The sequence below is a fragment of the Glycine soja genome, chromosome 20, assembly GCF_004193775.1.
Source record: "Glycine soja cultivar W05 chromosome 20, ASM419377v2, whole genome shotgun sequence".
In the NCBI taxonomy this organism is placed as follows: domain Eukaryota; kingdom Viridiplantae; phylum Streptophyta; class Magnoliopsida; order Fabales; family Fabaceae; genus Glycine; species Glycine soja.
The window spans coordinates 48,306,154-48,330,293 of record NC_041021.1 but is presented as its reverse complement, the minus strand read 5'-3'; the positions used below and the strand labels follow the sequence as shown (position 1 = coordinate 48,330,293).

The 24,140-nt window shown below is 33.1% G+C and overlaps 4 protein-coding genes across 6 annotated transcripts; 1 reads left to right on the top strand and 3 right to left on the bottom strand.

Annotated features, from left to right (window-relative positions):
* Nucleotides 1-852: 852 nt before the first annotated feature.
* LOC114402739 (protein yippee-like At4g27745) lies at nucleotides 853-3,145 on the top strand. 3 transcript variants are annotated; one of them, XM_028365406.1, is made up of 3 exons: nucleotides 853-1,042; nucleotides 1,145-1,268; nucleotides 2,711-3,145. In XM_028365406.1, exons 2-3 carry the CDS (start codon nucleotides 1,176-1,178, stop codon nucleotides 2,936-2,938), a joined length of 321 nt encoding a protein of 106 aa, XP_028221207.1. In that variant the 5' UTR covers nucleotides 853-1,042; nucleotides 1,145-1,175; the 3' UTR covers nucleotides 2,939-3,145. The 3 variants fall into 3 exon arrangements, with proteins under 3 accessions (XP_028221207.1, XP_028221206.1, XP_028221205.1); XM_028365405.1 differs by having other exon boundaries at nucleotides 1,128-1,268; XM_028365404.1 differs by having other exon boundaries at nucleotides 858-1,042; nucleotides 1,176-1,268.
* A 1,108-nt stretch (nucleotides 3,146-4,253) lies between these two features.
* Nucleotides 4,254-9,201, bottom strand: LOC114403530 (plant UBX domain-containing protein 10-like). Its single transcript, XM_028366548.1, has 4 exons — nucleotides 8,413-9,201; nucleotides 5,426-5,596; nucleotides 5,052-5,255; nucleotides 4,254-4,721 (listed from the first exon to the last, which is right to left on the bottom strand). Exons 1-4 carry the CDS (start codon nucleotides 9,097-9,099, stop codon nucleotides 4,491-4,493), a joined length of 1,293 nt encoding a protein of 430 aa, XP_028222349.1. The 5' UTR covers nucleotides 9,100-9,201; the 3' UTR covers nucleotides 4,254-4,490.
* A 3,686-nt stretch (nucleotides 9,202-12,887) lies between these two features.
* On the bottom strand, nucleotides 12,888-15,811 carry LOC114402562 (aluminum-activated malate transporter 10-like). Its single transcript, XM_028365187.1, has 6 exons — nucleotides 15,373-15,811; nucleotides 15,124-15,264; nucleotides 14,719-14,991; nucleotides 14,436-14,554; nucleotides 14,040-14,183; nucleotides 12,888-13,617 (listed from the first exon to the last, which is right to left on the bottom strand). Exons 1-6 carry the CDS (start codon nucleotides 15,686-15,688, stop codon nucleotides 13,123-13,125), a joined length of 1,488 nt encoding a protein of 495 aa, XP_028220988.1. The 5' UTR covers nucleotides 15,689-15,811; the 3' UTR covers nucleotides 12,888-13,122.
* A 2,963-nt stretch (nucleotides 15,812-18,774) lies between these two features.
* Nucleotides 18,775-23,738, bottom strand: LOC114402857 (transcription factor bHLH157-like). Its single transcript, XM_028365541.1, has 10 exons — nucleotides 23,443-23,738; nucleotides 23,133-23,222; nucleotides 22,862-22,958; nucleotides 22,721-22,762; nucleotides 22,439-22,498; nucleotides 20,094-21,629; nucleotides 19,798-19,899; nucleotides 19,549-19,704; nucleotides 19,325-19,450; nucleotides 18,775-19,192 (listed from the first exon to the last, which is right to left on the bottom strand). The coding sequence occupies exons 1-10, from the start codon at nucleotides 23,544-23,546 to the stop codon at nucleotides 19,067-19,069; spliced, it is 2,439 nt and encodes an 812-aa protein (XP_028221342.1). The 5' UTR covers nucleotides 23,547-23,738; the 3' UTR covers nucleotides 18,775-19,066.
* Nucleotides 23,739-24,140: the final 402 nt, after the last annotated feature.

The following is a 24,140-nucleotide window of genomic DNA, read 5'->3' as shown; positions in this document are numbered from 1 at the left end:
AAATATCGTCTAAACATTTTAAGTGTATTAACAATTTTGATAACAAAGTTAAAATATATTTTTTATTCTCATAAATATGAAAACATTCATCATTACAATAAAAAAATTGTCTATTTTTCATTTTTGCAAAATTTAAATTTTTATTTTTTGTCTAAAGCCAAGTTCAATAACTTATATATATATGTTATTGTAGAAAGTATTAGATTTTTTAATATTTTTACATTTTTTTTTAGATTTTTTTAGTCAAAATTATTAATGTATGCTACTTGTTAATGTTAAATGTTTAGATAATATTTAAGAGATTTATGTAGATCTTTAAAATAAAATAAAAAAATGTGTAATTTTTTTAAACATCAAGAGAGATAAGTGTAATTTTTTAAACTGCTGCAGAAATATATGTGTAATTTCTTTAAATCTATCATGTCTTGTGTAATTTAATTTTTTTTCTTAAAAAAATCTTACAATTAAAGTTATGAAATTTACCTTTGAAGGTGAGTAGATGTACACTATTTCATACTCATTAATTATAATACGAAGAAAAAAATACTCATTAATTATAATGATTTCATCATTCGACCTTATTAGACAAGCTTAAAATTTTAAAATCACTTCTTTATACTATTTTTAGACAAAATTTTAGTTATCTAAGTTGCAAACAGATGATGACCCAGAAAAAAAAAGGACCATCTATTTTCTATTCTTTAAATCCGTAAACCAAAAAAGAAAATTTTATTCTGTTAAATAGACAAAAATACACGTGTTAAATAGACAATTTTTATTTATTTTAAATAAGTGGCACTTAAATTCTAGAGACTTTTCATACTACTGTTTAGTGATAGAAAATGCTTTTAACTTTGCAATTAAATCACTGTACTAATCAAATCCGACATGAGTAGTAGCATGCTTAGCTTGTAAGAGAGAGAGAGAGAGAGAGAGAGAGAGAGAGCAATCCCACATTCTGAGTGATTCAGGAAGCAGAGAGCCCTAAAAAGGAGAACTTGAAGGCAAAGCAGACTCAATCAGCTACTGTTAAGAGGAGCAGGTAGCTACAAATTCAGTTTCAATTTGTAATTGAAAATCATAATTGATTGAACACTGAAAATGCTATGTTCATGCTCATGGTAAAGTCTTTTTCGTTGGAAAGGATTGATTTGAGATAATATTTTATATCTCAGATGGAGGAAGTGATTGGACCCAGATTGTACTGTTGCTCTAATTGTAGAAACCATGTTGCCCTTCATGACGATGTGATTTCAAAGGCCTTTCAGGTTAACACTATTCTCAGCCTTAACTTCTAAATTCTGTTCTGAATTCATTTGATCTGTTTACTACCTTTCTACCATGATCAAACAAGATAACCAATCTGCTATCATATAATATGATTGGATTTGGAGGAATTTCAGTTTACTTCCAATTCATTGTTTTAATAAGTGTAAATTAAAATCACCTCTGTTTCCAATTCATTGTGAAGTTGAAACTCCTCGTATAGTTGCTGTTTAGTTCCTGTTTTCTTTTTGGGCTTTTCAGACCCGTTCAATAAATAAAAAAAATCACTTCTATTTCTAAAACTAAAACAAAACTTTTTCTTATTTTATAAATATGTTACTCTTAAGCCCATATCTTTTATTTTTGTGTAACATTGATAAAAATATTCTTACTATATATTTTGTTTCATTACGATGCATATCCCCTGCATTTGTTAAACATTTGACAAAACTCCTTTTATTTTTTAAATGGATTACAATTATTTTTTTTTCTACTAATAAGTCGAAATAATTAAATTCTCAAATGAAAAATTTTAAAACAACATTTGAGTAATTTAAAAGAATAAATAATACGATTAACTATCATTCCAGATGCAAAATAAAAAAAAAGATCACTTTCAAAGTTTTGTAATAAAAATTTAATAAAAACTTAATCATGAGTTATTAATAAGATGGAATTCTGATTTCTACTAAAAGTAAAGCCATATTTTATTGATTTAGTTATTATTCACATGCTTAAGCTTTTATTGAATTTTATCGCAATGTTTTTCAAACAACCCTTTTTTATTGATAATTGTGTCATTAATATATTTTTATTAATTACTTTCTTATATATTTTAATGTTATCTTAAAAAAAGTATCATTTAAATATTGATAAATTTTAAAAATTGTAGAGATAATTAAAGAAAATTTGTTAATTGTATTTAGAAATAAAAGGTTTAGATTCAAATGTATGTAAGAAGGTTTTTGTATAGGTTTTAATATAAATAGAAGGTTAAATTACATTTGGTTCCTATTATAATTTTTATCTTTTTAGTTTCTACAGTTTGAAAGTCATCTTTTTAGTCTTATAGTTTATATTTTAATTTTCTTTTAGTCCCTATCGTGTTCTTTTTAGTCTCTATAGTTTACATTTAATTCTCTTTCCTGTAATTTGAAAATTATAGGAATTAAAAATGTAAGAATATAGAGACTAAAAAAATCACTTTCAAAACTAAGGGACTAAAACGAGAATTAAAATATAAACTATAAGGACTAAAAATAACACTTTCAAAAAAGTAAGAATCATGAAATTATAGGAACCAAATGAGTTTAACCTTTAAGAATGATTTTTAAAAATAAAGAATAGAAAATGGTCGGGTTAATTTACTTTTTGTGTGTGTGTGAGAGAAAACTACTATTTCACAAATATTTGGGGAAACTTGGTGATTTGAATTTGATTTCAGGGGAAAAGTGGACGGGCTTTTCTGTTTACTCGTGCAATGAACGTTACAATAGGACCAAAAGAAGACAGGGAGCTCATGACGGGTCTCCACACTGTTGCTGATGTCTACTGTTCTGACTGCCATGAGGTGCTTGGTTGGAAGTATCAGAGAGCCTATGAGGAATCACAGAAGTACAAGGAGGGCAAATATGTACTTGAAAAGGCTAAATTTGTCAGGGAAAACTTCTAGTGCGTATTTATCAATCTTATAAATATAATCATTCCAAAGTGCTTCTTATTGTGTGTTGGTGCATGTATTCTATTCTACATGTTCATTTGACGTGTATTCATATTATTGTCATTCGCTGTGTATTCTCTTATCAATTTATGTGTGGATATTTGAAGACCATTCACTTGTTTTTATATAAATTGTATTTGTGGGTGGGCAACATTGAAATTTTCGATCAATGAAATAAAACTTTTAAGAATAAAATCCACGTTTATTGAAAAGACCGATATTTTGATTCACCATATCGAACAAGAGTTGGGACATTTTTACTTACACCTTTGGCCAATTGCTCCAGAATATCAAGTTGGAAGGAATAATTTAGATATATATTGTTTTGTGCATCTTGGGGAACCTTGGTGATGCAACGATCACCTTTTCCACGGAGAAACTAGATCAAACTGTTTTAAAATTAAATTTAAAAAAAGGGTGAAATTTATATCGTATCCAATATAGGAAAATATATCTCAATGACAAGCTTATCGAATCAATAGATGTGATGTGATATCGTGGTACACCACGATTTGGTTGTCTTTTGGCATCTTGAAATTACCACTAGGTCCAACAAAGAACCTTGAGAAAAAGAGAATGTAGGACGAAAAACTTGTATCATGATTCCAAGAGCCATGCGACGGCAAGCGTTTTCTTTAGCATTTTTGGTGTAAAAGAAGCTGATGGTAAAGTTCTTGATTTTAAACATTTAAAAGATATAAATTATTTTTCTTTTATTTTTAATATAACATGTTTTCTTTCTCAATTTGTTACTTTCAAATATTAAAAATCAAATTTAAAGACCAGTATTAACAAATCATAATATTAAGCTTCAGAATTTATCCGAGGTTGATACTTTGCATTTCCTATCAACAAAATTTTCACTTATCCTCTATCCATGTAGCACGAGATAGCTAGGTATTAGATTATGACAAACATCAACACAATGGTAGAGAAATCTTACCACATACTCTTTCACATATTCTTACCAACACACTATAATTAGTTGAAATTCAGCAACTCTCACTGCATTTATGAATCCCACTTCCTATTCAGTGGTCCTATTCCTAAAGCAGTGAAGCTCATGAATTTCGACCAATAATAATTAGAAAAAATAGAAAAGATGTATTAAAAGAATTTAGTACTAAATATGAGAATAAACCTTCCAACCTTGGGCTTTCCATGATGTGAGTCCAATAGCTGCTCCCATGCTCTATCAACATATTTGATCGGAAACAAATTATACCGATAAATAAAACGAGGAGCTTCCTAATTAAGGGAACGGCCAAATTCCAAATATGTATATTATATATATCATTATTCTAAATCATCTCCATGTAACGCTATCCGCTTGATTGATTCAATTGAAAATAAGAGAAATCAAAACTACATAAACCACGACAACCTATTTATCTAACGTTTATAATTGTTCAGCAAGTCGATTCTTTTAAACAGAAGAATGAAACATCAGAATTATTTGCAGGCCACATCTTGTATTCATAAGAACATTAGGCAAGCTTGATTTTCATGAACCGAGCTCCACAAACAGGCTGGCCTGAGGATGCAATCCAGCTTCCTTCAATGACAATGTCAACTTCTCTTGTCCATAAACAGTCCGAGGAAAATTGGAGACCAGGCTGTAACTCTCGGCTTCTAAACATCCAAGTGAGTCAACATAGTCATACAAAGACTGAATTGTCGCTGTGCTGTAGAACCTCCTTTCCTTGCGTTCACCAGTTGGAAACCGTACCAAAACCTAGTCATTTTGATCAGGAAGTGAAAAAAAAAACATAGATGTCATGTAAATTATAACATAATTAAACAAAAACTGAACTGAAAAAGACGAGAAACCAAAAAGGGAGGCTAAAGCAATTTAAAAAATACAGGATTAGAAGTAAAGACCTTACATATAAGTAAAACCATCTATGAATTTTAAGAGGGGAAACCATGTTATATGAATTAAAGTTGAGATCTTAATGTGTAACTATATAAGCTGAACAGATATATGAACTAAATTTAACTAATGAAACATGCCAATAACAGAGTAAAGGCAATAAAGGAGAAATAAAATCTTGGGATACCGTACCTGTGTAACATTAGGTCCTTTTTCAGGTTCTTCACCAAGAGATTGGGCTTTCTCTTGACGTATTTTAGCCAATGCAGCTTGTTTCTCTGCAGCTTCTTGTGCTGCTCTTTCACGAGCCGCCTCCTCTTCCTTGTGCTTTCTCTCGGCTTCAGCAGCTTCCCTTGCAAGATGTTCTTCTTCTTCTCTTCTCTGTCGTTCCCTAGCCTGGACACACATACAACAACATTAATCCACACTAACAGTAACAGGTCAGTTCTTTCTAAATAAAGGCCTCTGCAAGGGATGTTGAGATTGGAAAAAAAAAAGCCATGGAGTAGAGACCACAAAAAATGATAAGAAACAAGCAGAACAACCATACACTACAAAAAGCATACTTGATCAGCTTCAAGTGCAGCCCTGTATGCAGCATCTTGCTCCTCCCTTAAGCGCATATTATTTCTTCTTTCTTCTGCATCAAGCCTAGCCGCAGCAAGGACGGGGGAGCTTTCTTCAAGCACTCTCTGCAGTGTCACCAGCAGCTCCTCACTGGATTTTGGACCTTCAACCTGTATTACATAAAATAGATTAAATTTATGTTCTAGTGCTGGAATCTGTATACAATAAAAAAATGGAATTCATGCAGATAATTCTATTCAGCTTCATAACAAACTTAATAATACGGAGACAGATAGCATACCAGCAACAACATGGGAAAGTGGTTATCACCAATAAAAGGATTCTGCAAAGGATGTTTCTTTTACTGTCATTGTTTGTGTTTAATATTGTGAGTGGCAACTGGCAATATTATTTTGCCCCTTATCATTATTCCTAGAGTTTTGCTCTGTAAGAATATAAAACCTCAAACACTTTTTTTGGGATAAAACCTCCTTGTGGTTTTTTTAATCCATATTATAACTGATTATGAACATAATTGTCACATTAAGTGCTAAAATCCTAAAGAAAACTTCATTTTTCATCATGGTCATATGAAGCCAATCTCATTGTCTGAACTATCATAACTTACCAATTCTAACCTCATTATAGGTGTAAACTTTTATCTTAAATGCAACAAATACATGCATATTTACGAGAGTGTTTCATGAAAAAGTTCAAACATAGTAGGGCTATTGGCTTTGTAGTTGAGCTACATCTGGAAAATTTATCATGCTTCAAGCAAAAATTCATCCTTCTAGAACACTACATACACACATTGATGACAAACTTTAGGCTTTGAATAAAAAATGGGGATGTAAAGTAATACTACAACCATATTTCCTAATATAAAAGACTAGAAAGACTAAAGAAAACATATATTGGTTCAGAAAATCATATGCTAAAAAACTATTTGCATAGATTTATAAGATAAATAATTGAGAGAAATAGACATAATTGATACAATTTGAAATAAATTATATTAGAAGTATATGCAGGGTTTATATTTCTGTTTCTGGGCAATTCTGGTTTGCAATCAGAACCATGATGCTGGGAGGTAGAATTCCCTGGTAGTAATGAGTTCTCTCCATTTTTCTTGTCTATAATACCAAGTACTTATCAACTTGTCTACTTGGTATTAGAGCTCCCCATTTGGGAAACCTGAATGGTATTATGGTAAAACAAAATTGGAAGGGAGGCTCAAAGAAATGCAAAGGAAAATTGAAGGCATATAAGTAGGAAGTCAGAGGACATTTTTCAAAGGGAGGAGGATATGTCAGCTGAACTGCAGTGCCAAAGGAAATGCAGAAAATTGCAGAAATCCAATAGTCCTCTATAGTCTATATCATATAGTGGATTTCATAGCATTGCGGGCAAATAGCAGAAGTCACTTAGCAGTTGAAACATATGATATATATCAATTATATATGTAGAAAAAAAATGTTGTATGCAAATAAAAAAATGCATAAAAATAGGCATGATATTAACTCAAAAGTCCAATTGGCTGGAGACTCAAGATGACAAGATGTAGGACACAAGGAGCAACCACAACACCAATAGCGGCAGCAACAGCAGCCAGAGTCGTGATAGTGCATCCAAGTAATTCCCAATGTAGTCAATGCAGGATAGTGATGCGGAGCGGTCATCCCCAAAAAATGCTATAGTGGAATGACTGCTATTGCGAAGTCTAGAAAACAATATAATAATTTTATATCACACATATAGTTTATAATTGGTCGTTCACTTGGTAGCTTAGATGATGCCGTGGTGGAAAAAAAAATAAGACGTATAAGAAATAGGGGAAGAATTGAGAAGGAAGGTTAACAAGTGAGAATGAAGTGCGAACTTAAAAACAAGGGCAAGTCATTCACATCCACTTAATTTAGAATTACAGGAAATTTGGAAAACATTCACGTTCACTTAAAATTAGGGACAAAATATTATTGGGGCAATTTCGTAATACACATACCATGGAAAAGGGACACAAATTAGTAAGAGGGTCAAAACCGAAAAGTTTTAACAAATTAAAAACACCCAAAAGTGAAATCAAAATGGTGAAAAACGGGCTATTTCAATGTTTTCACCCTGAAATCTGACATCGCAGCTGCTTACACACGACCCCACCGTGATCTCACTGCAAAATGTGGTTGCACTTGCCACGACCATAAACCCACACCACAACAAGGTATTGCATTACGCATATTGCAAGAACGCAAGTGCTATCCATGAATTGCTGCTCTCAAGTGCCGCTACTGATTATAAAGGTAATTCCACAGTGCAATAGCACTAGTGGCTATTTAACACCACTGCAACAGAGATGATAAAAGAGAGCTAAGGGTACAGCAGAGGCGACAGTAGATGGTCGGCAAGAAGAGAAGACGAGGAGGCCAGAAGTGGAGAACTATAAATCCATATCAATCAAATTCCAAAAGTGGAGAAGATGATGACAGAAGCCATCTGCTTAAAGGGAATGTAACTTACATAACTGATTAAAGCTTTATTTTTTCTTATGACTATGCCAAGGTTCGAACCGAAGGACATTGAGTCTGAAATTCTCATTTCGAGCTATCAAGCCATTTGGGATGGTGGCAACCTATTAAAGCTATTAAGAGGTATATAGTCGCTCCTCACTACTTAAATCATGCAGCGGCAAAGTAAATAAGTCCAAAGCACAAGGAAAAAACTATAGCTTTCCAAAGACTAACTATGGCATTAAATATGAATATTTTCATTTCATACATGTTTCGCCAAGTTGGCCAAGTTCACTCAAATTTGCCAAACCGAGAAATTCACAAGAATTAAAACCATGAGACTTGTTTCTCTTGTTTCAACCAGGCAAGACTATAATGCAAGAGAGACTGCTATGCTACTTAAAAGTCGGTTCATCTAGGGTTTAATTTCAGACATACTCACAAATAACATAAATAAGCAGTTTCAGCAAAAAAATAACCTGTTGAAGGAGCGCGATCCTCTGATTGGTGGCGGCCATGACGAGAGCGCAGAAGGGGAAGCGAGAAGCCTTTAAGCTGTTACTCATCTTAAACCCTTCGCTGGCGCGAATGCTGCCACCCCAGCACACGAAATTCTCGTTCACAAACGGCGCAATGGTCTCAGAGCAGAGCGTCCTCTGGCAGAACGACGGCGTGTCGGGGTGATCGGGGGAATGCAAGTAAACGAAGAGAAGCTTGAACGAGTTCCTGGATCGCTGAAGAGCGTCCATGAAGCCCTCGCCCACGAAATTGGGCCCACCGGAGCCGTAGTCCCTCTCGAAAGCGGCCACGAAATCCATCGCCTCGGAAGCGGCGGCCGTGACGGAAACCAATGGGGCCGAGGGCGAGCCCAGGCCCACGAGGCCGAGGGAATAGGAGAGGACGCCCCCCGCGGCCCATAGGCCCAAGCCGATAGCGGCGGAAACTAAGCCTAGACTGGCGGAGATGACGGAAACGGGTAGGGTGATGAGTTTCCAAGCCAGAGCGGGAGGCGGTGGAGGGTTGTTAGGGTTTGAGGAAGAGGTGAAAGTAGAGATAGCGAGTTCCAGGTCCCAATTGTGGGCAGCCAGGATTTCTGTGCAGAGCTCCGGATCTTCTAAACCGGTTATCGCTTGGAAATACGCCAATTTATCTGCTACGTCTCCCATCTTTCTTCTTTGATGCCCCGAGACTCACTCCTCTATCAATCATTCAATCAATACTAGTTCCACTTGCTCCTTTAAACTACCATCTTCTTGTCAAAATACAACTCATATAACACACATACTTATACCAATTGAGATCATTATAAATTTATAACCAATATAGATTCTTATTTAAAGTAATTAGTATATTTTTTATCCTTCATTTCTTGTTAATTAAAATTAGGATTTGTACGATTTAACGAGAACAAACTTTAATAGTTAATTATTTGTGACTAATTAGTTTGTGATTAGGAATTCTAGATTGAAATTGAGGTGCTTATGGGATTAGAGTTTTGTGGTACTTCTTTATTTAAACGTTTTGAAAATTTTAGGTTGAATCTCCTAAGTTGAAAGTGTGTCCATATTTTTTGCATAAGAACTATATGTTTATTTCTTACATGAACTGGGCTTGATTTTAAATTTCTTCTGAAATTAGGGACTATTTTTGTCATTTCTTGTATTAAGCAAATCAAAAGGCAAACCAACAAAAATAAAGGACTAAAAAAAATTAAGAAAAATGTTAAATATATTCATTATTTGAAAGTAAATCACTCTAAAAATCAAGAGGCTACACACCGACTAAAGAATATGTTATTTAAACATGGATCATGAAGGCAATTGGGATTGAAGTTGAAATTGGTGTGTTGTCTTGACATTAATGACGTAGCCACATTGTTTTGAGGATATCTTGAGTTGTAGATATAAAGACAACATATATAGGATTGATCGATGTCATTTTTTGAAGGATAGAATTACTATAACTTTTATGATGGCACCCAAATCTAATCCTGCTTGTAAAGTGCCCACAAGAGGAAAAACCATAAGCATCCTGTATGTACCAACCTGACGGGTCCGAGTGCTCTCCTAATGCCAACACGGTGATTTTTTCAAAAACAATGTTTTCCAGCTGCCCATTGGTTAATATGCATATGAGATCCTCTAATGCACCCAGGTTAGCTAGGTACCCCAAGCGTCAGACTTGAAAAATTTTAGACTTATGTAAAGAGATAATGACAATTCCTAAGCTAACGCAGTAAAAATTTTTGAAGATGAAGATTTGTGTTTAACAACTATTGAGAAGGTTGTTAAGTTAAAATTGACAATTTTAAAACACATTTATAGAGATCAAATGATATTTAACACTTAAAATTAACGCGGAGTTTAATCATTTCAAATTAAAAAATGGTGAGGAGATAAAGGTCGAAACATTATAAGTATAAGAATAACACTTTATATAAAGTGATATTATTATTTGAATTTTCAAAATGTGAGATCTGTATTTAGTGTTTCTATCCGTACTATTTTATTGGAGAAAATGACATCACAAGTATATAAGTATAATGGTTTAAAGTAGAGATGCATGGTATACAATGTGACATTTGGATTTAGTGTTGTGAAAGCAAAAAAGAGAAAAACCTTTGCTACTTAGAGGTAAAAGCTTTGAGAAAGGAAAATCATTGTGATAGTAACGTTGAGAAGAAGGTAAAATTTTCTAATAAGATGGTTGTTCGAAAATTTTAATTGAGGAAAGAATTGTTGAAAAAATAATTCAAATTTTAGTGTGTTTGTTGTGAAGAAATGGAGAAAAAATTTCAAAATTATGTATGAATAAATCTTATATTTATTTCTTTCTATTTTAATTCAAATATTTTTTTTCTAATTTTGTTCAATTATTTTTTATTGGTTAAATTACTCATTTGGTCCCTATAGTTTCATGATTCTTACCTTTGTAGTCCTTATAGTTTGAAAATGATTTTTTTAGTCCCTATAATTTATATTTTAATTCTCATTTAGTCTCTGTAGTTTAAAAATATTTTTTTTAGTTCTTATAATTTGTATTTTAATTTTTTTTAGTTTCTATAGTTTGAAAGCGATAATTTTAGTCCCTATAATTTGTATTTTAATTACCTTTTAATCCTTATTACAAAAAAAATAATTAGCTACAAATTAGTTATAAATTATCAATTTTTTTATTATAAATTATCTTACGATAAATTAATTACTAATTACTTGCTAATATTTTTGTAGTTAATTGTAATTGATAATATTAATCATATTTTGATAATAAGGACTAAAATGGAATTAAAATATAAAATATATAGACTAAAAAGACTACTTTCAAACTATAGAGATTAAAAAATAATTAAAATACAAATTATAAAGATTAAAAAAATCACTTTCAAAACTATAAGGACTAAAAGAAAATTAAAATGTAAACTATAGAGACTAAAAAAATCATTTTTAAACTATATAAACCAAAAAAGTAAGAATTATAAAACTATGAATTAAATGAATAATTTAACCTTTTTTGTTGCACGTAACTAAATTCACCCTTAAAATAAATGTAGAGGGTGGAAATTCAAAAGATGTTTTTGTAGTTATGTTTCAAATTTTTAGGATGTTATGCTTAGATAAGGATAATGATAATAATTCTTATCATTTGTTCTATTTAAGATCCTTGGATGTGTGGTAATTCTATTGTGAAGGAGGGAGTTCCCGATCGATAGTTGATAACATAAAAATTTAAAGAAAATATGTGATTGTAAGGTCTTATAGATAGTTTGGTATGAATATGCGAAAACCTACTTTTAATTATGATAGTGAAAGTGCATTGAGTTTGGTTAAAAAATTTGCCTATCATGAAAATCATAGCACATTGATGCCAGGTTGAATTTCATCTTAGATGTTATTGCAAATAAATTATTCTCCATAAAGATAATAGCCACAATAAACAATCCAACAAATATGTTAACTAAGCCATTTTCGACTGAGAAGTTCAAGCATATATAGTTTGTGAAAAAGTATTATAAAATGTAACTCCATTTAACTTGGTAAAGAATATATAAAGTAAACGTATAAATAATTATTTATTTGATCCCCAGCTATGATTGCAAAAATATCTTCTTTTGGTCTCTATATTTAAAATCATCTAATTTTAGTTCTTATATATATATTTTGAATTTCTATACGTATCATTTTAATCTCTTTTAATATAGTTAAGTGTAAGGATTAATGTTTAATATTTTTAAGTATAAAGAATAAAAGAAAAATATTTTGGAACTATAAGAATAAGATGAATTATTAAACCTAAAGTAAAGATATTACAAATCTAAATTCTTAAGGCATTTTAGATAAATAAGCAAGTTTGAACCTCACACCAATTACGCATCTAGTAACTTACTCTCTCACTTATTTTTACAATGGTTATTGTTATGGTGTTTGTCACAAGGTATGGAAGGTTCAAGATTTAGAAAAGATTGAAGAAAAAAAATAGAGAAGTCGGAGAGGATTAGAGAAAAAAGTTTCTTTGTATTAATATGTATTTATGCTAAAATGAGCATAATTGGTTACATTCAGTTGGTACGTACTCTTGTATTTATAGTGATTGTTGCCCGACATCTCATGCCATGTGTCTAATCCTTGTTTGTGTTGGGAATCTTATTCATTTGGTTAAGTCGTAACGGTAATTCTGTCATCGCAATGACTTCATGCCTTACATCTACTTTACTAATTACGTTATTGAATTAGGATGATCATTTTATGTTTAGTCGAGATTTATCCTAGAATATTGGTTGTCCCTGAATGAATCGATATTGTTTTGTAAAAATAATATAAGCTTTACAAGTAAAATGAAAATTTATTTCGGAGCAGTTACCCCAACCCTAAATTGATATTGTTTTATAAAAGTAATGTCGGTTTTACAAGTAAAATCAAGATTTACTCTAGAACATTTACAAAAGTGGCCGTGCTTATTAAATAATAATAGTAATAAAACTTCTGGTCTATCGATATAATATATTATTTGGAACACATGCATGTATGATTAATAAGCTGAATTACTAGGGGCGTAAGTTTGGATTCTCGGAGGTAAATTTACACGTGTTGATGGGCCTGCAGACTAAATGATCTCATATACATTATTCATATATATTCATGGATCAAAGAATATGCAAAATAGATCTCATATATATATATATTCGTATATCTTCAGACCATTTGGAGTGTTCTAACGGGTTCATCATCATTCTGTTGGTCAGGGGAGACCTTGCTGTCAGATGTATGTTGTTTGGATTTGACACACATTTCTGCTTGGAAATTAGCCAAAACTGATAGTTCTTCAACATTTTCCACAATGCCTTCCACACGAGCCACAATTTCAATGAGCAAAGAAGCTACAGTTACAACTTGAATGATTTCCATAAGTGGGATTTCTATTTTTGCAGCCTGATCATCAGGTGAAGCTGTTTCTGTTTGTGTACTAATTTTGGCATTATGTGAAGGTGCGTTAACCAAGTTTGGATAAGAATTTAATAAACTTCGAAGCTCTTGTGCAGCACTATTCATATCTGTAACCAGAATATCAAGTTTAGATGATTTTGCCATTTTCCTTATTGTAGTTGCTAGCTCTCTTATGACACTCGCACAGTTTGCGCCCAGTTTCATGGAGATGCTGCTCATATTCTTCTTCATGTCATCCGAAGCCTGCTCAAATTAATCAGGTCAATTAACTGGATGAAGCTCAGGATATATATACACTGCCCGTGTCTTACTTCGTGCATAACTTAACTACCTAATTTGATAGTTTTTCTTTTTTCTACATGTATCAAGATTTGTATTAATACACTAACATAGCGATCTAAGTTAATTAACACGGTTACCTCATCAATCACATATGAAAAAATAGATTTGCATCAAAGGTATAGATTAAAAATAACTATATATATTGTACGATTTCCATGAGCTTTTTAAGATTTGATTGATATATAAACATAAATATTACAATAATATTTGCCTTACATTACTTTACAGGGCGTGAAAAAAAATAATAAGACATTTAACATTACTCATAGATTAATTAGTAGCAAATAGTTAATGTAGTATTTGATTAGAAATTCAGGTATTACCTGGTTGTCTGAATTTATGCATCCAATAAGAGCATCTAAACAGGAAGCACAACTACGCATTGATGCTCCAATTTTAACATATTGCCTCCACGGGTGGCGGAAGTTGAAGCGGCCATGGGCAGGTTCCCATCTAGCAAAATTTGCCTACGTACAGTAATGATAATTGTATAGTCACACACTATAAATACAATAGTAATTTGAAGCTTTGCATTGATTTTATTTTATTCGTTAAGCTTTGCACCACGAACACATAACTCTCCCGTTGATTATTTTATTCTATCTTTTGTTATTCACATATTGAATATTATGTAAACACTATCTACACATGCAAAATAAATTGAAGTAATTAAATAACTGAATATTTACATAGGAAAAGAGTTACACGTATATATATACCATAGTTTCTTCTGTTGCTTTGGAACTTAGCACACACTTGTAGCCTAGCAATTTTTTATCAGACATCTCATCACTATCTTCTGAGGCTTCACTACCACCGAAGTACTGAGCCACACAACCTGAAATACGTATATGCATACAATTATATATACAGCGTAGTAGTGGTAGTGCATGGGGCTGGAGAATCAAGAATTTCCATTCTATATCAGTGGAAGAAATTAAAATAATATGATAACAATTTTAATATGCAAGAAAATGCAAATAATCAACATAGAAAACTCACATTGCAAGGAGTTGGCCAGTTTGTCGAGGTTCCCTGTGACTAAAACAAAGAGTTCGAAACCAGCCCAGATGGGACGAATGATCACGCTAATAATTATGCACAATATGCTGCCAATTATAATCGTGCATATTCTGTACTGTGCCATGACCAACAATTCATCTACCCGATAACCCGATACTGACACCAAGCTGAATGTGAGGATGAATATCAAAATACCATAATCAAAACGAGCCTTTAAGGTGGGGATGAATCTGGAGAATGTTGCTGCAGATGCTGAACAAAAACATTTACATCAATTAATTAATTTAACTATCATCAATTATATACATAAAATTAAAACACACACTACATATTATTTGTGTATGCACATAAAATCTGTTTTTGTCAATATATATCTATATATACCTAAAAGAAAGAGAGAGACTCCAACAATTACGGGTTCCCATTGCTCTCCTGCCCTACTAGCTACCCAATGTACACCAATGCCTAGAAATCCAGCAAGGGAAGTTCCAAACATTCTGTTAACAGTTTTACATATCGTTGCACCTGCAATTTGATTGACATTAATTAATTACTATGAGGGACATATGTCATATGAATTGTTACAATTAAAATAGTAACTACCTAGCTATATATACATGTACCACTACCTACCGGCTGTGTACTCAAAAACTACAACCACAGTCATGACAGCCCACATAGCATTTCCTCCAACTCCATCATACAAAGGCTTCCAATAGTAGAAGAGCGAAACTGCTGAAAGTGCAATGCCTACTTTCAAGCAATGGATGAATTTTCTAGGGTCATTCACCCCCAATTCCCATGCTTTCTTCACAAACTTGCACAACTTCAAAGCCACACCTGCTGTAACTGCCCACATGCAACCAACAACTGTTTTCTGCAGTGTCTCATCTTCTTCTACCTTGATTCTCCATTCTACTTCTTTCACCACTTCGTTGCCACGAGCCATCTTCTTGATGAGTACTAAAGCCCTAATTAGCAAGCTGTGTGCTGGAAAATATTGTTAGACCAAGACTAGTGTGGCTAATAAGGCCCTAATTAAATGCCTTATGCCACACAAAACTATGGCAGAGCTAGAGAAGTAACCTTGTATTTATATAAAGAGAGGCTCCGCATGTCTTAACATGAGGATATTTAATAGTATTAATCAGGACAAAATATTTTATATTTAATTCAAGTTAAATAGGGAGGGAGTGTGTCCATTAACTTTTTATAAGTCGGTGAGATTATATTCTATTCTTAGACGTAGCTGATGTAACAACAGCACAAATCCCACTCAAGTATTGTTCTATCTTTTTAATTAGTAGGTAAATGTTCCCAATTAATTCAAATTGTTGGGCATATTATATACATCAATGATCATATCTTCTTGTATATATAAATATGGACGTGAGAGCAGAAGAACAGATGCACGTAATTTAAATGCAAGTTTGTGTCAATGCAATCAAAATTTAAATAACCAAGCTTCTAACTCAAAGCATGCAAGGTATATCTTTTAGGGAATTATTATTATGTATTTACCTTTTCTTTTGTTATAAATTGGCAATAAAACATATACTGCACTTTTATGTTACATATTTCAATATATTATTGCAAAAATAAAGTGATACAAAAATCTAGTAATGGTTATTTTCGTTCATGTTTTCTGTCCATCCCCGGACATGGGCATGCATGCATTACATTTTTAATTTGAGACGAATTAAAAACTTATAAACTTTGTCGTGTCACTTCCACTCCTAATTTATATAGGCACTTGCATATATTTTACGCCAATTCACATTATGTGTTTCCTTTACTTGCTGACCTAACTAAAACCAGAATCTGGGATAGCAACTTATATATGCAATCTCATAGTAGCATAGTGACTTGGTCCACCATGTCTAGCATTGCATGCCTGTTGTACCGCACACACACCTGATACTTAGTGGCTCCGTTATCAGATCATTCTTCTACTGTCTAAATATGGATACTAAAATTAGGAATTAGGAAAAGAAAACGGAATGAATTAGGCCATGAGTAGGACCTTTTATTTAAAAACATTAAAACATTTTTAGACAAATGAGGGTTGTGGAATTTACAATGGGGACTCCATGTTGGGCGTATCTTCTCTTAGCATTTTGAAATGACAGGCATATATATATATATATATATATATATATATATATATATATATATATATATATATATATATATATATATGGGAGAGCCCTTATCTAACTCCTTTTCGGTGTTGACGCACTATTTTTGAAATGTGAATCCAACTATCAAAAGTTGCTTTATAAATAAATATATATAGATAAAGTACTTGTGTCACCATTTTCTTCCTGTCCTAATTTGGTTAATTAATCAAGGGTTTAAAATTGTCAGTTGCAGCAACATAACTTTGCCTACTTTAGTTAACTATTGGTACAAAGCATGCGTCCGGATTTATGTGGAGGAATATGCATATCACATCATGTTATCTATTTTTAAATTTTTAATAATGGGTTTCGAAGAGTACTACAGCTATCAAGGACCAAATTTGTGATTAGTGCAATCTTTTGTTCGCCATTTGTTAGCTTAATATAAACTTCTGCAAACAAACAAGCTACTACCTAATAATTGTTACTATAAGGAAAACAATTTGGATGCGTAATGCTGATGAAATCGATTATATTTGGCAATTGAGATACCATTACTAACTATTTTTTTTTTCTTCTAAATTAATGTGTGTTGCATTTTGCCTTAAATTTTTTAGAATTACATTGAAATATCACCTAATGTAATTTTAGATACACGTTTTGCACATCAAGAATTTGATTTTAGGTTAGAGTTAATTCTAAATTGAAGTAAATTCAGATAACTTTTACATTAGATCAATAAATTTATATCAAATTACTTTGTTAGTTTCTAACTTTTAAAAGGAAAAATATTCAAACATAAATCACATAAAATCAATTTTATTTAAAATCAATTTTAATCATACTTATCCAAGCACACTTAATTTCATGTACATACTATTTAGACATATGTGAATCTAATAATAAATTGTTGCCCGGATTCCTTGAATATACAAAATGAAAGCATTTCCTATGGATGTTCGTTGATCACCCTCTAACTAGTGCTGAATATAAACACAATCTAAAGGTATATACCATAGATTCCCAAGTTAACTCAACATAAGGAACAGAATGAATTAGGTCATGAGTACAACTTTCATTTTAATTAAAAGCTTTCAAACATTTTGAGATGAATGTGGGTCCATGGTCCATGACATTGTGGAGAACTTATTAGCTACATCCCCGGATCCGCACTCTTGGTGAAAGGACAAACCATCTATTAAAAGTAGCTTTAAAGTACTTTATTGGGTCAGCATTTTCTACAAGTCCTAACATTGGTCATTACTCTTGGCCAAAGTTATTTAAAGTTGTCTTGCAGCTACACAACTATGCTGCCTCTTTTAGTTAATTCATAATGCATATGCTCGGATATATGTTTGGATGATTCGTCATCTCATCATTGCATATTGTTTAGCTTTTTCGTAAAAGGATTTAACCACTACACCAAGAACCATATCATTAATTTTGTAATCCTTTTTTCACCTTTTTTTACAACTTCTGCTGAGAAGGGTTATTTGTAATTTGTAAATCAATATCTAATTAAGTGCGACTGCAATAGGAAATCATTTTGGGTATCTGCGCTGGTGAAGTTGATTACATTTGGCCCTTAATTGAGATACCGTTCCAAGTATTTTATTTAACATCTTCATGGACACATAGGAATCTAACAATAAATCCTAGAAGATGTAAAAGAAAATCCAAATATACGCATTTGGATGCTCATTATTGATAACTACAACTTTTGTCTCATAGAAACATAAAGTTGACAAGATAAAGATTTGAATTTCCTAAGTTAATTCGAGAAGAAAAGCGGCCACTATGCCAAAGTCAACAAAATAACAAGGAACCAATCATGTAAGCAATTTCAACAAAAGATCGATCGAGACAATCTTCTATTCTTTTCAAGTATTATATATAATTATTAAATGAAACGGCGTGAACACAAGAGGAATTAATACATAGACCAAGTGAATTATCTTGTTCACTCCATTAACATGTCTTGTAGGCAGTTGTAACACCTCTTGCATGCTCAGAAATTTTATCATAGATAACTTTGCACCTCAGATTTCAATTCATCACTAACACAGCCTCTTCCAAGGGAACTAAATTGGGCACAGATCACCTACAATTTTTGCTAAGTGTATTCTAAGTTCTAATCTATCATCTATGTACACACACGGATCCTGTTTCTAGGAACTGTGGAAATGGGTTGGTAATCGTCTTCTTTCCTAAATATTGGCATCAATAACGTCGCAATTCTTATTAGAAGAATCAATGCCAGAGGTGTTTGTTTGCTGTAGAAAACGGATTAGGGACAAAAACACATCTATCCTTGTCACGTGTCTGTTGTTTGCCTGTTGCACAAAGTTAACCAGTGTTAATTCTTTTATAAATGAGAAAGAAAATTCAAAATTGCAACCACATGCCACCATTTAAATGTTGTTAATTATTTGTATTCTGATATTGCAATCAAATATTGGATCTACCTCAACAATAAAGCGTGCCCATAGTTTGTTCCTCCTTCTTTCCATCTTGGCTTTCAAGATATTCAGCCCGAAATGCCGAATAATGTCAATTATCTCAAGGAAGAAACCTTGCTCCTCACAAAGCATCTGCAACAAAGCAATGCCAATGGATTCAATGTTGCATAGGCAATCCAAAGGATAGCAGATGATAAACAAAGTAACATGCATTCTCAATTCTATCATACCTCTATAAGCATTTGGCCAGGTAGACTCATGTCCTCAACTATAATTGGGCATAGCATTGGTTGGTGTGCTACTTCATATGCCCATGTAATGCCACAGTTTTTGCCATCCGCTGCACCACTGTCTTTTAGAACCACTTTATTTGCCTGTTCAATAAGCTAAACATCCAAGCAAGTCCAATCATATCTGAGCTGACATGTTTATTTTCTTCTTAAAAGAAAATATTGTAGAAAAGTAGTCTGATCAGTTACCTTTGGCTCATTTGGTTCCTGTAGCTTGTCTGAATACTTGACGACACTTTGTAAGAAAAGCATGTATCTGATGGTGCGGTCTAACAAAGAATCAATGCTACACTGTCAAATCAAGAAAACATGTCATTTTAATATCAAAACAGTCTGCAGCACAAAAAAAATAAAATTGTTGCCAAGTAAGATTATAAATGTATGTCACAAGTCATAAAGGATGAATGGAAGAAGTTTAATGAAATTGGAACTTTTGCATCATATATAGAGGAAATATTGGCGTAGGTCAGTTAAACTTCAGTTACCTTTCCATCATTGGGAATGAGTCTTCTCAACTCTTTAATACAGTCTTGGATCTGCTGACGATCTTTTGGCCGTGGTCGAGTACTCTCCCCCGCCCTAGCCCTCTTCTTGGGTGGCTTTGCGGGTTCCTCTGGCTTTTGAGGGTGTACTGGAACAGCCTTCCCAATATTAATGCTATGACTATCATCATTCCACATGCCTGTTTGTAATTTTGGGAATTTATCTTTCTTTGTCGGAAGATTGTTTGCGCTGTCTAAGTCACAAAATGTCTGCGTCAAGTCTGCTCTAGCCACACCAGGCCAATGAAGGTTGGTGAAAGGTATTGAATTTCTATTCACTGATGAAGATTCTACTGTCTGCCTCTTATTGGGTAATAACTCATGCTCAAGTTCTGAACTATTAAAAGGATTGTAATTTGCTTCACCCCTCAAAAGCTCATCAATTCCTAACTCTGAGAATAATCTCTTTCGGGTGCCAGTTGGGATATCAGTATTCAACTCTGAAATGCATTCAGAGAAGCCAGTATCAGTAACACCACTCACCACTGGTGTAAGCATATTCCCCCACCATTCATCAGCTTGGTCATAGCTAAAATCAAGTTTCAGGTTATCCAAGAGAGCGTTTTCAGTGCTATGCATAACTACAGATGTTTCTTTCCCCTCTGAGTTGGAATTCTGTCCAGTTAGGCATGTCACTGAAATATCATTTAAAGAACTAGATCCAACCAGATCAAAGGAAGTGGGATTAAATTCTGTTGATTCAGAAAAGGTATTATCCAATGCAATTACTGCTTTGCAGATACTATCCTTGGGAGAAGGACCAAACCACTGGCAAAGATCTTCCATGGAGCTGAATTTCAAAATTTCTTCTGACATATCAACTCGCTCTAAGTTCTCAGAGAGTCCATGCAATGCATTTAAACTCGAGGAAAAATCAACATCTGTCACAACACTGGACTGAGTTGAATATTGGTTATCGAGTGAATTTTGTAATTTGCCTTGAAATGACCCTCTGTCCATACTGCACAATGAGGTCAATGCCAAATCCTGACCTAGAAGTTCGCTGGTAGCAAATGCATTTTCATTTGTAAAACACACATCTGCATCTTCTTGTGCACTTACACAGGATACCAATTGTTGCTCCAACAAATCAAAAGAAGATAATTCGTTACCACATACGCCAAAATATGGGTTTTCGGCAATTAAATTGTTCGTAGAAGAGTTAGGCTTCAAAAGCACATCAGCACTATCCCTATCTGATAATACAACTAGAGCTTCCATGGTACCTTTCAATTGGTCACCAAGATAAGAAGAATCTCCTTGCAATGTAGCCACTGATTCTTCATAAGTGTTATATTGGGAAGGGAAGGAATTGTTGGGACTTGCAGAAGAAATGGAATCCAAGAACCCATTTAAATCATTATTTTCACAATCCAGTGGTAAAACTGCATTTCCCGGCATGTCAAACATACCCATATCATCATCCATCTCTGTGAGTACGCTTTGTGTTTGCTCCAAAAATTCCACTTTCTCTAAGATCTACAATAATGGAAGTATTATGATATGATCCATTAGCACTCAGATACGCGTCATTGTAGATAAACATTCAAGACCATTAATTAATAATCAACCATGATGAAAATAACAAAAAGTGAATGGTGCATGTCACGAGCATCATAACTTAACAAAGAAATGGCTAAATGTTAAATAGTATGTCAAAGTTGGAGGCTCTTGTATATTTCAGAAAATGCTATTCCACAAGAATATTTCTGCATTCAAAACATGGATCATAGAATGAAATGAGTAAAAGCATTGCACATGAGTAACATCCTATCGTAACAATACAGGCATGCTGTTTTTATAATTGTGTCCTAAATTTCTATGTCATGCTAGAATACTCTTCCAAATGAAACATGAGTATAAACTTCTACTCTCCAGTCTTTCAGATAAAGGGAATTCAACAACCTTATGCCAGTCAGGTCAAGCTTTGACATTGTGGAATGACATAATTTGGATTACAGTTGCAAGACTCAAGGTTTAAATAGTTAAACCTAAATAAAATGTATAAGGGAAGATTTAAGGTTCTCTGTTTCTGAAAAAATAAATTATAATAAGATTAATTGAGCCCACCAAATAAAAAATATCAAATAGTCAAGAACATTTGCTGTTTAAAATAAAAATCACATTTAATATAAACCTGTATGGCAAATCAGCATCTATCAATTCGAAGTTAGTACAAAAACCAGGGCACATTGTGCGCCGTGATCTCATTTTATCATAATAAAACTTGCCCGTACAAACTCATTTATGCATAATATCACAAATTCATGTTCTTTCATGATACTAACCTTCTTTCTGGATCCAAACTGTACCACTCCCCATGCTTTGACAGGTACGACCACAATAGTCTACAAAGCAGAAAAATATACATAACTCACGACTTTGAAGAATAAAGATAATCAAATAAGCATACTTTGTATGGTATTAAGAAACTAATTGCATGCAAACTTGGTAACTTCAACTAAAGCAATTATATTTGACCATCGGAAGAAATGTTGAAAGTGAGGGGGGAAAGAAAAATATGAAGCTTGGAACTTCAACTAAAATGCATTTTATTTCCCTTGTAGTACCTTTATCCCTGAGGAGAACTGTTGCTGCAATTCAGAATCATCCTGCAAAAAGAAAGAAAATTCTTTAGTGATAAATGGACAAAAAAACGAGCAATTGAAAGTTGAAATAAATGGTACAAATTCAACAGTTGAAAGCAATACCTCACAAGTATTTTGGCCAGTCAAATTCCAATCATGAGTTAGACCATCTGAGTGCACCCAACTGTGCTTGCCCGTGAAAGCAGCTTCACCTACAATTCTAGATAGGACATGGCAACTGTATCAGAGCCCTTTGTTTTTCATTGATAAGTAAATGCATTTAGGTTTTGCAATTGAAATGAATCTCCACTTTTATCTCACTGGCTTAGCGAAAAACTGAAAATTATGTAGTTTTGGATAAGTAAAACAAAACTTAACAAAAATTGGAGCATACCCTTCACCCAGCAAGTGGACCTGTGGATGCATGTTGGCAATCTCTTCTCCCAGATGCTCTTCATAGTATGCTTCTTCCGCAGTCAGCAACCTACAGGAATTTCAAACATGCAATGCAGTCCACGGTGAGAAAGATCAAAATGACAGTGAAATGTTGAAGCATTGGGTACAAAGATGTGACAGTTGAATAGTTTTTTTGGAGCATTTTATCAACAGAAGAAACGTTTCTACTTCCTAGTACCCTCATACAGAAAATGAGAAAAGAAAACATAATATAAAAGAGAAGGGCAGCAAAAAAAAAAAAAGCTTACAAAGAATTTCGTGGATGAAAGCGCCAGAAAATAGCATAAGACCAGCCATCACCACAAGTACAAAGAGTCTTGAGCTTATTCCTTAGAGTAAGAGGCATTGTCATTTGCCACTAACTAAAATGGTTATAAATTATCTATCTATGCATGAACAAGTATATAGTCTATATAGAAGAACAGAAATTGGTGAATTGAAGGGATGGAGGGAAGGCCAGTAAAGGCGAATATTCACTCAACAAGCTCAGATATGTCAAAGTGTCAAACACAGGAAGAAAAGGAAAGGCAAAGTCTGAACAGAAATGTTGTCAGGTTTGGCCTATTCTCAGTTACTTTCAATCAAATCTAAGCACACAATATAGACACATATTTAATAGTTTAATACTATAATGTATTCGTTGTTCTTTAGGGACAAAACCAACATCTATTACCCGTACTCTCTTCTCTTCCCTGGCTTCCAATTTCCAACACAGCTTACGACATCAACTTCCCCTCCACTGGTCCCACTCACTCACCCCCTACAAATATTCCCCAACTTCACTTTCATTCTTTATGACATCTACTTATAATTGTTCATAATTTCAAATATTCGCATTCATTGCGAAAAAAGTAAAAAATAAAAATACTGTGATATGTTTTCTTCTCCGTACTAAATTGGATTAAATTTAAATGAATCCAACAATTATTAATAAAGAATTATGAGA